The following is a 17,425-nucleotide window of genomic DNA, read 5'->3' as shown; positions in this document are numbered from 1 at the left end:
CTGGTGTTTCTCTCTAGCCCATTTCCATGTTTAATATTTTAAAAACCTGCATTTCTACAAACTCCCAGATGTGGTATGAGTATAGGCAAATGAATGGAGCCAATATTGCCCAGTTAACATTAATGTGCTCCAGGAATTTCTTAAGCTCTTCTGGCTGTCAGGCACCGTGCTAATCTCTGGAGATATAAATACAAGCAAACAGAATAACACTTCCTGCCCTAAAGGAGCTTATCTTCCAAAGGGGAGGGGAGATACATGTGCACAGGAAATTCATCCAAGTGAAAGAAGTGGTGTCAGGAGAGAGTCAGGTGAGAGTCAGAACTAGTATGCAAGTACTTGTCCATTTTTTTAAGGTGGTAGGTGAGGAAGAAATTTTAAATAAATTGTTGTGAATTGGACAAGGGAGCAAAATCAAATCCTAGAATGCCACCAATTCAAACCAAGTTATTTCCCTGATATATAGACATTAAAATTGCAGTGAGAAGAGAAGATGATGAGAAGGATTACCAGACAATATAATCCTTCTGATATGGGGGAAAAACACCAGCTTAGGATAAATAGAATGTAAGATCCTGGGGGGGGGTAGGTATCTTTTTTGTCTTTATATTCCCGGCCTCTACTGTAGTGTGTGGCATACAGCAGGTCCTTAATAAATTCCTGTTAATTGAAGGGTTAAGAATTCATAGAACTGATTTTACTACTATCCCTTGGGAGCTTTCTGCTAAAGTGGGTTTCAATGCTCCTCCTAGCTCTCCATGCCCCAGTGGAGAGGGTTAACAACTGTGTGGGAGAAGGAGACCCAGTAGCAGCTCAAAGTGGATCCAAGGAGAAGGAAGATGAAACACTCCTTGGCCTAAATTGGAGCAAGTGTCAAACTCTTTAGGTGGAGTAAAGAGCAGAAAATGCGCACCTGACACAAAGACTGATGCTATGTTACCTTAGGTAACAAACCAGATTCCATCTTAAAACTTTGCCCATCTCCTTCCCACCATGTTCTTGCCTTCACTAAGACCCATCTCCCCTCTGATGGCATGGTTTCCCTTGCTAACGATTCTATCAGTCATTGCATTTTTATTCTTCTCTGGACTCAGTGATCATATTAGATAACAGACTTTTCTTCCACTCTCAACACCCAGTGATCTCTATTCCTTTGAGGTTCACTCAACCCCTATTTATTACCCAGCCAAGATTCTGGTGGTTGTCAGGAGAACTGCAGGACACTTTCCTTCCTCAATGAGTTTATTTTCTGGATCAGTCTTTCTCTACTCCTCAACTACTGCTCTCATATGAGAGGACTTCAACTCTCTGTCTCTGTATCTCTAGATAGATAGATAGATATAGAGACAGAGATGGAGACAGAGACAGATATAGATATAGATACTCATTCAAACAGTCTGATTTCTCAATTTCTCAATTTACTTATTTCCCATGACCTTCTCGTCCACCCCACAACAACTACATGAATTTATGGTCAGTCTTGATCTTGACATCACTCACCCATGTTAATGAACTCAGAAATCTAATCATAATATGTGGTAAATCCAACTCTCTCTCTGCCTTATGACCCCCAAACCTCTTCTTCATCCTCACCCAAACCTCCAACCCCTCTAAACCCATTATTTTCCAGGCATCACCCCTACACTGGCTACGCTTTCTCCCCTTCCTCATCTTCACTCCTTGGTGAATCAACTCAACTCTCTGTTGTCCTTTTCTCTTGATTCCCTTGCCCCTTTATCCTATCAAAGATCTTGTCCAGTTAAACCCTAACCTTGGATTAATTCATCCATCTGATGCCTTAATTCCTAATCATGTTGGTGAATAAAGTTGGAGAAAATCATGAAACTGTTCCCTGGGTTCACTTCAAGTTTATGTTATATAACCTCAACTGGGCCCTCATTATGGCAAGGCAACCCTTTGACACCTCTGTAATTTATTCACTATCTTACTCACCATTGTAGCCTTTGAAACATTTTCATCCCTCCTCTAACCTCCCACAGCTCTCATCTGAAAACTTGTCTCATATTTCACTGAAAAATTGAGGCCAATTGAAGGGACTTTCCTCTTTACCCCTCACATCATTTGGATGCCTTCTGTCACTATCATGCCTCCTCACATGAAGAGATAGCCCTTGCCAAGAAAATGCCTCAGCATGCATAAGTGATCCTATTCCATCCTGTCTTCTCCAGTGCTTGTCCTCTTTGCCTACTAGTTGCTTCTATACTGCTGACAATCACATCCATTCTCAAAAATTCCCTTGATCCATCCATCCATCTCCACTAGCTCTGAGCACCAATCTCTCCTTCCTTTTGTAGCTAAACTCGTTGAGAAGGCCACCTGTAACTGATGCTTTTGATTCTTTTCCTCTTACTCTCTCCTTAACTGCAGTCTGGCTTCGAACCTCATCATGCAATTGAAACTGCTCCCACTAAAGTTACTAATGATTTTTAATTGCCATATTAATTACCTTTCCTCAATCTCCATCCTCATATGGGGGGAGCCTCTCTGCAGTCCCACATCATTGTTAGTTTTTTTTTTTAGTTGCCTCTTGGTTTTGTTCTTCATTTTAAAAAAATCTATTGCTCTTATATGCTTTTTTATATTTTTTTTTGCTACTTTCACAGATGTTTTTGAACTATTGATATCATTTTGTATTTTCTTTAAGTTGTTGCCTCATCTCTTTTCATTCGATACTCAAATGTATTTGTGCTCTCATCAATTCAGGAATTCCTTTCAGTGATTCAGATCACAACTCATACATGCCTGCCTATCCTATGTGACTCTTGTCCATGATCTTCCAAAACTTTGCCATAAAGAAACTACCAAGTATGCTGGGGCAGAGGTGTCAAACTCCTGGTATGTAGGCTACAAGTATCCTGCAAACCTCTTGAGTACAGCCCAAACCAAACTGAAATGTGATTCGGAAATCTTTAACAAAATAAATAAAAACAATGCAACATAATGTTAATTTGTGGTTTTCTAAGGCAACATGTGGCCATTTTCTAGCTAAGTTTGTGATTTTGAGTACTGTGTTGAAGGGCCTTTTCACTTTCTCTCAATGCCACAAGAATATTAGTGTGAAGACTCTGGTTGTCAACTTGTCATCATTTGCTCTTGGTCTAAGATCAGCCTCTCTTATTGTCATACAACAACATTGATGATATTCTTTAATATTGTTCTTCTTTGGAGTTCCTAATTGGTTATACTGTAAGGGCCAAATTTCGTATGGGAAGAGTTAATTGGGCGACTTGCCATAGTATTGGGGTAAGAAAGGAAATTAACAGCCTCTTTCAAAAAAACCAAAACAGGTTTATTAATGGGAACAAGTTCAAAACACAAGTGAGGTCAATAGAACTAGGGACAATGAGAAAGAATCTAAATCTCTGGGGTAAAAACGCCCCAGGCACCCCAAATCTGCCTCCAGCCCAGAGGGCTAGCTTTGCCTCAAAAACACAAACTCACCACCACCAGAAATCTGTAGCTCTAAGGAGAATTAGCTTGCAGTCTCTTCTGTTTTGGTCTGAAGGTCAAACACCAACAGCTTCTCTAACTCTCTACCTTCCTTCCCCATTCCTCTCAGGAAAAAACTCTCCTCTCCCTCCAACTGCCTCTAACTGTCTCTCCCACAGGAAGGGGCAGTTCTTAGTCATTCTGAGTCTCCAATTGTCTCAGCAAACCCACATGGGCTGTCCCCATTATAATCTGGCCAGGCCCGTGTGAGTGTAGGGGAACTATTAGGGGAGGCTTAGTTACTTAGTTTCAATAAATGTTCCTTGTGGTCCTGTTTGTTCAATTATCTCTCAAAGTACACACCCATCTTCTCTTAGGCTTTTAAGCTTGCATTTTTTTTCAGTCTGACCATAATGAAGCAAAGATAGGGTTATGAAAACCCCAAATCACAATTAATTCCTTACACTACTTTCCAACTACCTTATATCTGTTATCTTTCATTAACCTCTGTGTGATATTCATTTTTAGTTCTTCAGAGGTGTTCCATTTCTTCTCATTAAAAAAATTATTTAGACATTCATTTCTATATTTATCATCCGATTTAATTTTTCCATTGGTACTTCTTCTGTCCCATTAATGCTTCAACTTGTGTTTCTGGAGGAATGTTTATACATTAGGTCTTTTACATTACAGAAGGTTTTTTTTTAATTGAGTCTAAGATTTTCTTTGATTTATGACTCATTTTTCTTTTCCAGGATTAGAGTAGGAAAAGTGCCCTGGGAGTGAGCCAGTGTTATTGCAGCAGGTGGGAAACGTTGGTTGTACTCAGGAACAGGGGAAGGGTGGCAGGCTTATTGTGGTCTAATTTTTAGGGGGAGAGGAGGCAAGAACTTCCCTAAAATTTTGAGGGAGAAAAGAAAGTTTTCTGACATGGGATTGAGGAGAGACTGGGCTGGGCTCTCGGTCTGTGCTTGGGGTCCCTTCCCGTTTCTCTATAGTAGAGAGCTTGGCCAGTTTGGTCCTCTAGCTCTTCCTTTTCAATTGGGAATTTGGACTGCTGGGCTGTGGGGAAGGTTCATTCTTCCACTCTGAGAACTTGGGGAGCCAGAGAGACAGGACAGCCTTCAATGGGAGTTCATTTTTAGGGACTTGAACCTGAGGATTGAGTGTCTGATCAGTTTTAGTTGAAGCTGGTCAGGGCAGGTTAGGAATTCTGAGTCTTCAGCATCATGGGTGGGATGAGGATGGAGGCTGGATCAAGAAGCCAGTTCTCTTAGATTTTGATGTCTGTATTCTGCTGATTGGTTGTGACCTTAAGGCCATCTGAGGCTAGAATGAGGGTAAATTGGAAAGTGACCCAGTATCCCAGTTCCCCTAACCCTATCAGATCAGGAGGAAGGAATGACTGGAGATGCTTGGGGTGGGTCAGCATGGATAGAGGAGCAGGTCCAGGTCAGTGCTGGCTCTGAGGGCTCTAAGGCAGCAGCTATCTCTGCCTTTCTTCAGGTAATCTTCTCAACTCTAATTTCTGTGTTTCTATTCTTGCTTCTTCCCTAATTTTCTCTGAGAACAACATTTATCAAAATACAACTACATACAAGGTACTAGAAATGCAAAGATGGATACTAGAATGTAATTTCCTTATGCTTATTTTCTCATTTCTAGTCTGGTGATTTTCCCAAGATAAAAAGTCTGTTGTTAATTCACGCTTGCACATGTTCCTGTTTTGGTCAGTTGCTTTTTCCCCACAGAAGAATGCTCGGTTGAACCATAATTCTTGGTAGGATATATTGTAGATATATAGATCCCGGAATAATGATTATATTCTGAACACAACAGATGATCCACTCTGATTACTACATATGAACCTAGCTGAAAGTATGATACTTGTCAGTCTGAGCATTTAGGACCGTAATGTCTTGTTTGACACATCTCCAAATCTAGAAGTCCATTCTATCTCCTGTTGTGAGATGCTATCTACCTATCTACCTATCTACCTATCTATCTATCTATCTATCTATCTATCTATCTATCTATCTATCTATCTATCTATCTATCTATCTATCTATCTATGTATCTATCTATGTATCTATCTATGTATCTATCTATCCATCCATCATAACCTTTAACCAAGACTGTAATCAGCACTTTGATTTTACTTTTTAAAAATAATTGTTGGTAGAGGAATGCAGGGAGAACAATGAACTGGCACCACCTGTGTTTTCCACAAACTGAAAATAATTCACTGTCAGCACTTCAAAGAGTCAGGTGTAAACACGTTGGGGAGCCTGTTTTAAGGCTACATACTTATCACACAAACTTTTCTATTTTATGATACAGGTTGTGGACCAAATGCCACAATACATATCAATTAAAGAACTTAACTCTTTTACTGCCTTATTATTTTTTTATTGACTATTGACATCACCTTACAATCAAATATTAGTGGGATTTTCTTTTTTTTTATGAGCTTTGCTTCTTACTGACCACACACCAGATGAGCAAGGTTTGACCCAAACAACTCTTTTATAAAAAATGATGCAGATAATTTGGATAAGCATTCACTGACTCTGAAAAAGCTGGCTTAAGGCAGGAGCTCATACTCCTTTTTTTTTTTGTCATGGAACCCTTTGGCTACAGTCTGGTGAAGCCTATGGACCTCCTTTTGGAAATGTTTTTAAATGCATAGGTTAAGACATAGGTTAACATAGGAAACTAATTATACTGAAATAAATATGTAATTTTTTCCCCCATTAAAGTTCATGGAACCTGGTTAAGAACCCTTATCTAAGGGTTACAATTTTTCAGCTGAATGAAGGATAGAATCATAGCATTTGGTAGCTCAAAACAACCATAGTGAACAGCTAGCCCCCAAATGGTGATGATCTTTGCAGGTAATTAACCTCCCCCCTCCACAAACACACACACACACACACACACACACACACACACACACACACAGGCCATAGCTGCATTTATCCAATGAGATTGCAAACAGGACCACATTAACTTTAACTTTTGCTGCTGTTTTTTGGCTGAAGGCCACCATAATACTGATATTGTAGGATTCTGTAGGGGTAGCTCAGGTCTGAAGAAGCACCAACATTTTTGTCTGAATTCAACAAGGGCTGATTGAGGTCTATGATTTGCCATGTCCACTCAAAATTTTTTCCTGCCTGTAAATATATCAGTGGTGTGCTCTGTGTATTGATTTTGTTGACCAGAATATGAATAATGCTCTTAATCGGGTGTAAATTTTTCCCCATTTTCATTTTCTGAAATATGGCTAAATTTATATCTCTGCAGCTTAAATACAGGTCTTTAAAGATGAGGGGATTCATCTTGTTCAAAACCAGTCCTATGTGGGTCAGAGTCCATTATCTTTCATGTATACTTCTCGATATTTCTGATGTCAACAGTCATACATTATGACCCTTCCTTCTAACCCTCTCTCAACTCCTCCAGAGACATCTATTTCAGACAGAGATGACCACTATCCCAGCTTGCCTATCAATGCTCACATTTTGGATTACAGGTGGGTAGTGAATTGGAACTGCTAAAGGTCAGGATGAACTCATGGCCTGTCTCTAGTTAGTATTCAGGAGCCTGAAAAGAGTTGTCATGGAAAACATGGTGAATTATTTTTCAATTCTAATAAGCTCTTGAGATGTTAGCAACTGAATCCATTACTGTGTATATATGTGTGTGTGGGTCATTGTGTGACTTTTTACCTTTATATTATTTAATTTTGGAAAGAATTCTTGGTTTGGAAAGTCTAAAAATAGAATACCTCCATCAGTGTTCTGCATGGGGAAAACAGACACTTAAGATAATGGTGAACTATAAGTGAATGAACATTTTTCAGTTGTAAAGTAGACAAATGGATGGCTGTATTTAGGTTTTATAACTGTTACCAAATAGCAGTTTTCAAGGGGGAGGGAAGTGCTGTCACATTGCCTCTATACCCCCCAATTTTCTTGTATTTATTTTGGATATGATAACAACTAGGTGGTGCAGTGGATAGAGTGCTGGGCCTGAAGCCAGGAAGACTGATCTTCCTGTGTTCGTTCAAATCTGGTCTCAGACACTTACTAGCTGTGTAACCCTTGGCAAGTCATATCACCCTGTTTGCCTCAGTTTCTGTAAAAGCATCTGTAAAAAAGAGCTGGAGAAGGCCATGGCAAAGTACTCCAGTATCTTTGCCAAGAAAACACCAAATGGAGTCATGAAGAGCTGGACATGAGCAATCAACAAAATTTTGGATATATTTTGTGTAGAAAGATAGCATAGCCCAGTCAGAGCTGGCCTCAGAGTCAGGAAGTCCTGGGTTCAAGTCCTACATCTGACAGCTACTACTATGGGACTCTTGGCAAGTAAGTCACTGAAGCTCTCAGTGGCAGAACCAACTCTAAGACTTTGAAGTTGGTGAGCAGATTGTTGCTAATTTGCACTGGTAGAGGGAATGAATTCATTTCTGGGAACTATCTTGCATTAATAATCACAGCTCCAATAAAAGAAATTATTTTTCTAATTACTCATGTGTGTACATGTCATTCCTCCCAATAGACAGGGGCTGTTTCATTTTTTTCTGTGTTCTCCATAGCCACCACTGGCGCTTGGAATATGCTTAATAAATTTTTATAGATTGATTTATTGACTGACACTGAGACAAAAGCTTACCAACTTTCTGCAGTAGCTCAATATATTAGCTGTTGGAAAAAAACATCATAAAATCACAATTTTTGATCATAAGATGCAGATTTTACTTACAAAGAATTAACTGGGAAATTTCCAAATTATCATAAACACAGGGATAGTATGTTGTCAGTTTATCACCTAAACACTTGTACTTACAAAATAATGCCTTTACTACCATTTGTCAAGGAGAGGTGAGATCAGTGCCAAGCCAGAATTCCTTGACAGCACTGATTTTAGCTGTTATCAGCTGAATTCCTCTGGCATTTTGTGGTAACATCATAAAAATCCACTATCAGATTTCACAGTTAATAAAATTCCTTCTGAGATACCTGTACAGTCAAGTCTGTTGACAGATGAACATCTGGATCATACAATTAGAAAAAAAAAAGTACTGCATGACAGAATCTCAGGGAAATAATACCATTTGGATCACTGGTATTATCTTTGAGTGATAACCCTCAGAGATCTATCATGGCATACACACATGCTGCTAGCATTATTTTATCACTTGACACGGAGACTCTCTCAACATCTGTAATTCTTCATATTTGTGGTGATGGGACAGTGAGCAGGCCCGTTGGCTTAATCTTATTAATGCCTCCATCTAGGATACAGACCCTTGGATATTTGATCTTCACAAGATGAGCTGCAAACTAGAGAGGAGAGACATATTTAGTAGAAAGTACACGCACCCCATGGTAGTACTTTTTATTTTTTAGACTGAAAGTCTGTTTGAAAGACAACACTGTACAATGAAGTATTAAGACATGGAGTTTGGTTTCCAACATTAAATCCTATTGTCTCTCTCATACCATGGCAAAAGAAATTCCTCCGTCATCAACAGCCGAGGGTACTATTAGTTTATTCTGAATAATCTGCAATCTTCCTAATGAAACTGCAAGGGAGGATGATACTTCAAAATCCGTATCCTCAGTTTCCTCAGTTGTAAACCGGGATAACAATATCTGCCTCAAGGGATGAGATTCAGGGCAGGCTGCAGCCAGCTCCAACTGGCTTGAGAGAGTTGATTCTTAAAATTTCAGTGTGAGCACTTACACAGCAAAGTTACAGCTTAATTTATTGTTCTGCTGGTTGTCTAGACCTAAGATGATGATGGAGAAAATGTCAGTAATGCCCATTAAATTTAAAAGTACATCATGTGTATTTCTGGGAAGCAGATTTCATATACATTTTACACATTTAACACACATTTAACAATATACCTCTATGAGAATGTATGAAGAAACAGGGAAGGCATTATTGTTGCGGCTGTTACAGTAACTATCATTGTTGCTGCTAATAGTAGCATCGTAGTACAATATTCCTAACAGAAATTGGGCTTCAGTCATAAACTGACTTTAAACTGACTTCACAGAAGTCCCGGTGAAGACATTCTTCATCACTGACCTGAACTGAATTTGAAGAACTGATGCTGAAAACTCTCTAGGACACTTACATGCGTGCTAGACACTCAAGAACTTTTAACAAATATGCTTCTGGGTCACTAGTTGAGAAAAGTTGATCTTTAGGGTTAGTCACAGGTCAGTTTATAAAGGAAGAGTTTGTCTGTGCTTCCTTGGCCTAACTATGGGATTGTGGACGTGTATCTTAAACTTCCTAGGCCTCAATTTCCTTATTTGTAAAATAAAGGCAAAGATGTGCTGATTGACAAGTGGTTCTCCAAAAACACTCAGGACACACCTTTAAGTTTCCTCTGCATTAACTTTTACTCCACCACTTTCTTAAGTTTGGACGTTCAACAAAACAAGAAATCAAGCCCTAATGTGTAGATTTTGTCAGTTTCTTATGTGTTAATACCCATACACACCACAGAAAAAAGCAGGGGAGGGGGATTGAATGAGAGGGCTTCAGAGGGCCTTTCTAGCCCTGGATCCTAGAGGAAGGAACGCAGGCTATCCCACTTCTCTGCTGGCCTGTTTCCTCATCTGTAAAATGGGGATAATAATAACACCTACCTTGAAGCATTGTCATGAGGCTCAAATAAATGAGATAATAATAGTAAAGCAGCCATGTGCCTGGCACATAGTAAGCACTGCCCAAATGTTAGCTATTATTGTTAGTAAAATAGATAATAGTTGTAACAAACACTCAGAGTAGAGTCTAGGCCATAGTAAGCACTGCATAGATGTCAGCAATTATTATTTTAAAATGAGGTATTTGTACAAAGCACTTTGCATGCTATGTAGGTGTCAGCTGTTGTTGTTATTATTAATTACTTCTGATTTCAAATCTTTCCTTCCCAGAGCAGTAGAAGCTTAAAGTGCTGGTCCCTCCAGATAATTTACATTTTAGCAGCAAAATCTTAGGCTGAAGGGATGAAGCCTGAATGGGGGGGATCTCAGCCACAGATCAGTAAGTGGAAGAGTATGTCCTGATGGCACCAGGTCCTCCTGGGGACCCTAAAATTATTCCATGAATCTGCTTACCCGCTGCCCTGATCCCACCTACCCCCTGACTTTTCTCTATTTTTGTTTTATGAGTAAACTAGTTGTCTACATTGCACTCCTTTTAAAAACACTTATCATACCTGAGTTCAAATCCAGCCTCAGACAATTGACAGTTACTAGCTGTGTGACCCTGGGCAAGTCACTTAACCCTCATTGCCCCTCCAAAAACAAAAAAACAAAACAAACAAACAAAAAAAACCCCCACTTATCAGATTAATCATAGTGAGAAGAGAAGCCCTCTTTTTGCATTTTAAACCAGGGGAAATGGGGGTGATCCAGGGGCATGGGGTCCAAGCTGCCTTCATCCCTGTTCCTCTCCCCAGTTTTTGTGTCATGCCCAGTCCTTAGAGCATCCAATGCATCAAGGCACCAGCATGCATTGGGTTCAACCTTCTGCTGCCACCTGGTCACACACACTCACACTCACACACGTACACACAGATACCCCCTCCCCATGTTTTGTGCTTCAGCATATTCTATACATGATGACATTATTACTGCTTAAGCCAGAACTCTGAGATAAGCACTGCATTCCTGAAATAAGGCTTGTGGATAATCAATCTTGGCTTTTCCAGGGCTTTTTTAATACCTCAGAAGTCAGAACATGAGTAAGGAAGGAGTTTACTTAGATAATCTCCCTGTGGAGCTGGGGGTGGTGGTAGTTCTTAGAGTAGTAGTTTTGTTAAAAGGTGTGTGTGGGCGGGTGGGGGGGTAGAGGTGGAAGAAAGTAGTGGCTAACTTGGGAGTGCTGGAGCCCTTTCAACCAAAAGGTTCAGTGTTAACTGAGGGGTCTAAAGAGAAGCACAAGGAGATGTGACATGTCTAGGTGACTAACTACAAGAGGGACTATTTGTTCTTCATCCTTCCATCCAAGCAGCACGATGCAGTGTTTGGTGAGCAGATCTTGGAGCTCAAGGACCTAAATTCAAGTCTTCACTCTGACATGGGACTTCTCAAGCATGTTGGGGAACTCTCTGAGATGATATGGGGCAGAACAAAGGTGCCCATCTGCACTGAAAGAGGGGGCTTGCTCATCCGGGGCTTCCCTCTAGCAGTGAAGTCACAGTCTCGGTGCCAGCGTTCATTCTCTCTTCCACTGTCCATTTGTCTGGAGGTGCACGTGTAAACCTGCCTGTTTCCCCCTCCTCTGAATGGTTTGTGAGAATGACCCGTCTCCATTTCTACCATCTTGGTTTATTTCTTGCTGTGTGCTGGGTGGGAGCCAAATGCAAACATCACTGTACTCAACAGCTATTCCTAGTTCTGTGAAACTTGAGATGAGAAGGAGGACCATTAATAAAGTCCCAGGATTTCTTTTCCAACCTACAGTGTTTAACAAGTCCCATGGAAGCTACTAATAGCAGCCAAGGGAAAAAGATTAATGCTGTTTCCCCATATTCTCTGTTCTGAGTATGTGGGCACAAGAGAACAGCATTGCCATTCTCTTTTCAGGGATGGGAAGAAGGGAACGTAAACAACCTGAATTTCCATTATCTCAGTCCACTGAGGTCACAGACTGAGTTCTGTCTTTCGGACTTATCAAAAGAGAAGCAGTTTGGCCTACTGGATAGGATGCTGGCCTTGGCACAGGAAGGCCCTGGATTAAAATCTTGACTCAGACACTTACTAGTTCTGTGGCCCTATGCAAGTTAACTTTTCTGTGCCTCAGTTTTCTTATCTGAAAAATGTGGGTAGGTTGGATTTGATGAGTCGCTAATGTCCCTTTCAGCTCTACGTTTGATCTTACAACCACCCCTGATGCTCTTATACTTACCATAGTGCCTTTATCTCTTTCTTAAAAAATAAATATATTACTTATTGTTACTCATTTAAAAATAATTCTGAGTACCAAATTGTTTCCCTCCCTCCAGACTCTCCCCCACCCACTGAGAAGGCAAGTAATTTGGTATCAGTAAAACATGTGAAATCATGAAAAACATTTTTCCACATTAGTCATTGCCAAAAAAAGCAAGTAAAATAAAGTGAAAAGATTCTGTATGGATCTGCATTTAGAATTCTTTGGTTCTCTCTTTGGAGGTGGATAACATTTTTCATCATGGGTCCTTAGATTGCAATTGTCTTATACAAATACATACATATGAAACAAATTATAGGAATACCTAAAATAAGAAATACCTAAAAGAGGGAAAGCACTAGCATGATCTGCCATTTATTTATTATCTTCCTGTCTGAGCAGCAAGATAGGCCTTGGAGCTAGGAAGACTTGAATTCAGGTCCTGCCTCTGATAGATATTGGCTATGTAACCCTGGGCAAGCCACTGAACTTCTCAAATACTTTAGGCCAGGGCTTCTTAAACTTTTTCTCCTTGTAACCCCTTTTCACCTGAGAAATTTTTATGTGATCTCAGGCATACAAAAGAAGTATATATATATATAACCTTTTACTATTGACAAATTTTTTGTCACCCCCACATTCAGTTAGTTACCCCAAATGGGGTCATGATCCACAGTTTCAGAAGCTAGGCTTTAGGCAACTCTCTAAGACAAGTTGCTGAAAAAGTTGCCCTCTTTTACTGAAAGAGGACATTTTCTCATCTGGGGTTTACTGAATGATCTCAGGCGAGTGAACTACATATTGCCCTATGGGATTCATGAACTAATCTTGTTCCTTTAATGTGTGCTATTAATTATTAAGTCAAAAAACATTTATAAAGCACCTGCTATGCACCAGGCCTTGTGCCAAAAAAAATGGTTCCTACCTTCAAGGAGTTCACAGTCTAGTGGAAAGGAAAGTTAGAAGGATTATCAGGGCTCACCCTGATAGGTTAGAAGGACTACATAACTTGAAAAGAAATTTAAATCAGTGAACAGGACCTGGTAGCACTTAGAGGGGGAGGGAGGAAATGGAAATGATATTATGCATGACTCTCCCCAAAAGAGACATAGAGACTTCTGGCCCCTTCACAATCTCTGACCAAATTATCCTATTTCCATATTACCTACAATCCTGTTTGAACTGCCTTGCAAATCTCTTACTTTTATTATTCAAAAACATCAAGAAGAAAAAGGCAATGAAGAATAAATAGACAATAAGGAAGCAAAGAAAAGCTGGGTAGCTTTGAAAAAATGCAAATATTTGTTATAAAGGATTTCCTGAAATGGAAATTTATTGTTTCTCTTATGTTCTGCTGTGTACCTGGCAATGTTTTTTTTTCCTTTTCTCATTTTGTATTTAAGTTTAAAATACATTTTTAAATTTACCAAAAAACCTCCCATAAATAGACAAGGGTCTTAAATTTTCATTGCCAGTACTTGTAAAGGGCAAGAGGCAGAGGAAGGAACCCAGTGGCTTAGGTTATTTCATGACACCTTGAAAACTGTCTAATGCTGAAATAAAGGGGGAAATGGGAGAAGAGCCCTCAAGAATGGGTACTTCTGAGGGCACCATGTTGAAATAATTAGTCACAGAAGAAAAGTTGGCTGATCCAGGTTTATTCCTGGGCCATGTTACCTAGTCACCCAGGGGCACTTAATCTTTATGTTTGACGTGTTTATAGAGACCCTGTACAGTAGGAGGGACATAAACTATTCTCCTGTCAGTTCTACCGGGTCTGGAACAAATTTCGGAGGGTCTCTAGTGTGACCAATAGGACCAGTAGCTGCGGGTTCCTGTGGTTTGGGCTTGAGAGGGGGAGGCGGTTGGTGCAAGTCGAAGGGAGGTCATAAATGAGTTCATTTCTAAGATAGAAACTCACTCATCTCAAACCTGATATGGCAGAGCCTCAAATTAGTTCTTAGTGTATTTGCAAATGAATATAGGGAGTAGAAAATGAAAGGAATGACACTGCAGTTGTCTAATGTTATCAGGGCATGTGTTTTCATGTTTTAATTTACTGTCTGTCTAGGGCAGATCACTCCCACAGGAGGGGCAGAAGTACTTTCAGGGTCAGGGGTGAGGGACATGCCTAATTGCCTTGGGTTATAGTTTTGTTTGGTTTCCCTCGGTCCCTCTGAGTACATGCTTTTTGCTCAAGCTTTGTGTAAATTGGTAGTAGTAAGAACTTGGAGGAAGGAAGATGTGAGTTTAAATCTTGTCTCAGATGCTTACTAGCTGTATGACTCTGGGCAAGTCACTTAACCTCTGCCTGCCTTGTTTTCCTCATCCATAAAATGGGATAATAATAGCATCTGCCTTACTGGGTTGTTGTGAAGATCCAATGAAATGATATTTATAAAATGCTCTGAAACCTTAGCATGCTTATATAGCTGCTGGCTATGATTATTATGAACAAGAGAAGGGATGATACATGCTGATATGATCATTTCATTAGAAACAACAAAGGGTTGCATGGGCAAAATGTAGGGACTTCAATTCCATTTTAACCGAGATAAAGGAACAAAGGTGATTTGGGGAAGCTGCAGAGTTTTAGGGTCTGTGACCATTCCCTCCAAAGACCCATTCTCACAGCTGGAGGCATAATTTGTGCTGCCCAAATGTGAAGCACCAAGGTAGAAGGCATTTCAATTATATGTGTACTTTTCAAAGAGATAATTTAAAGTCTTCAAGAAAATTTCAAGGATTCACTTTCCTGTTTCTTTACCTCTTCCTATTATGGGTAATTCTGCTAAATAGCATGGTGTTAAAGTAAAAGAGCAGAAAGTATTTAAAGCATTTTGAAAGGAAGTGAACGTTTCAAAGAAAAGTAGGGGAGGAGAAAGTCAATATTTTCCTTGATAATTTAATATTCCAGCCTCACACAAAATGCTTTCTGACAAGGCTTTTTGTTTTGTTTTGTTTGTTTGTTTTAAAATTTTGCTTATTCCAACATTCTAGTTTTTCTTTCTTTCCAAACTTCAGATTCCTCCCCTCCCCTTGGTTACATCACCCCTTCACATAATCTCTTTCCTCTGCTTATCACTGGACTGTGACTAATAATTTTTCCTATTGTTTTAAATGAACACTAATTTATAGTTTGCAGTAATGAATTTTAAGCACAATTGCTTGAAAAAACCCTGCCCGCCATTCAGGTCTTTTAAAGAAGAATCACTTTGTCATCTCCATTGTAGGACTCCCCCCAACAGAGCGCCTCCCTGTATCACAGAGGCAGTTCAGTACCTCTTGGTCTGCTGTGGCAGCAAAGCTCAGGGACACAAAGAAAGGGGCAAACCGTCCGTGACCTCAAGGAATCCACATTCTACTGGGGGAGGGAACACGCAAAGAACCAGATACAGAGAAGAGGGACAGAAGATAAATTGGAAGGGTTATGGGGGGAGGCACAGCACTGAGGGGGAGAAGGGAGTCTTCTGTGGCAGGTGAGCTTTTGGTTCAGACTTCAAGGAAGCCGGGAAGCTGTGGTGAGGAAGGGAGTGTTTTAAGCATGGGAGACAGAGGAAAATGTGCAGACTAACAGCCCTCCTCATAATAACGATAATACTGGATCACTGGAGGGACTCGGCCAGTGCAGGAGGCTGGGCCTTGGGGGAGATCATCTTGAGACCAGGCTGGGGAGATGAAGGGGATCTTTTGCGATGGCGCCTGGACTCAACCCAAAGTTACGCTGGGCTCTCACCCTGCCTCCTAGGTCAGTACAGATGGGCACATCTGCACTCTTCCATATAGCAAGGCTGCTTGGGGTGAAGAAGACCGAGTTGTTGTTGTCATTGTTGTTTACAGGGATGAGCAAGGTCTCACTCAGGAGTGTCATATGAGTCTCCCACCTTTGGTGTCACAGGCAGGTAGGGGACAATGACCTAGGAAGGCATTAACTTTCCATCAAGGAAGATTCTACATATTGGAATAGTTCTAGAGGAAGGGTGGTGTGCAATGCAGCATGAGGGGGCATGCACAGAACAGGGGCAGCCTGTTGCAAGGAATGCTAAACCCCTCAAAAAAGAGGGGGACACTTGAGACAAACTCCTACCAGGGATGAATCTGCAGCCCCTATACCAATATTTCTTGCAGAGGATGAAAGAATAGAGAAATCCTATGAAGAAGCAAACGAGACTCTCCAAATTAAGTCAACATAGACATTAATACTTGTTGACTAATGTAAAATTGGGCTTAAAGATAGTAAAAACATGTTGTAAGATATAGCCAGGAATAAGGCACGTGAGGGACTAAAAGCTTATGGGGCAGCTAGATGGTGCCACAGTGTACAAAGTACTGGACCTAGAGTCAGGAATGCTCACCTTCCTGAGTTCAAATCCAGCCTCAGACACTCACTAGCTGTGTGATCCTGGTAAATTTCTTAACCTCTGCCTCAGTTTCCTCATTTGTAAAGTGGAGGTAACAATAGCACCTACCTCCCAGGGTTATTGTGAAGCTCAAATAGGATAATAATTGTAAAGTGCTTTAGCATAGTAAGTATTATATAAATTTTAGCTATTATTAGTATTTACAGAGCAATAGAGAGGTGTAAGGCTCATGTTTAACAACTGGGCTATGGGGAAAATAGGCTTACACAATTGAAGTTTGATCTGCATAATTAACAGTTTTTAAAGTCTAGATAATGAACAAAACAATAAATTTGTAGCTCTGACAACTGGCTCTGCAAGCCTAAGACCTGACTCCAGCACAGGCCAGGGTGTTTGCCGCGGCAGAGGATGTATGATGCAGAGCTGAATGGAGGACAGGTTCCCCACAGATGGAAGGGATCTTCTCTCCTCGAGCTCACCGCACCTCCCTTTTGCCTTGCTCAGCTAACAACCCAGCTTCTTACTTTATTAAGAAAATGGAGGACATCCAAGGGGAGCCCTCTCTTTCCCCATTCTCTTCATCTTAAAAACCTGAACATGCTCCTCCATTCTTTCCTCCTTTCCCCCAGTGTGTGACAGGGAATTGCTCCTTCTTG

General features: G+C 40.5%; 1 protein-coding gene across 4 annotated transcripts in view; it reads right to left on the bottom strand.

Annotated features, from left to right (window-relative positions):
• Positions 1–7,751: 7,751 nt before the first annotated feature.
• TBCK (TBC1 domain containing kinase) overlaps positions 7,752–17,425 on the bottom strand; it is a 285,598-nt gene continuing 275,924 nt past the window's right edge. For 2 of the 4 annotated variants that reach the window (XM_043971552.1, XM_043971551.1), the window contains exon 26: positions 7,752–8,798. In XM_043971552.1, the coding sequence (XP_043827487.1) occupies positions 8,688–8,798 (111 nt within the window). In that variant the 3' untranslated portion in view covers positions 7,752–8,687. The remainder of the gene's footprint in view (positions 8,799–17,425) is intronic. The other 2 variants (XM_043971553.1, XM_043971554.1) reach the window with 1 other exon arrangement.

Source organism: Dromiciops gliroides, chromosome 6 (assembly GCF_019393635.1).
Source record: "Dromiciops gliroides isolate mDroGli1 chromosome 6, mDroGli1.pri, whole genome shotgun sequence".
NCBI classification, from domain to species: Eukaryota; Metazoa; Chordata; class Mammalia; order Microbiotheria; family Microbiotheriidae; genus Dromiciops; species Dromiciops gliroides.
This window is presented reverse-complemented; position numbering and strand designations above follow the sequence as displayed.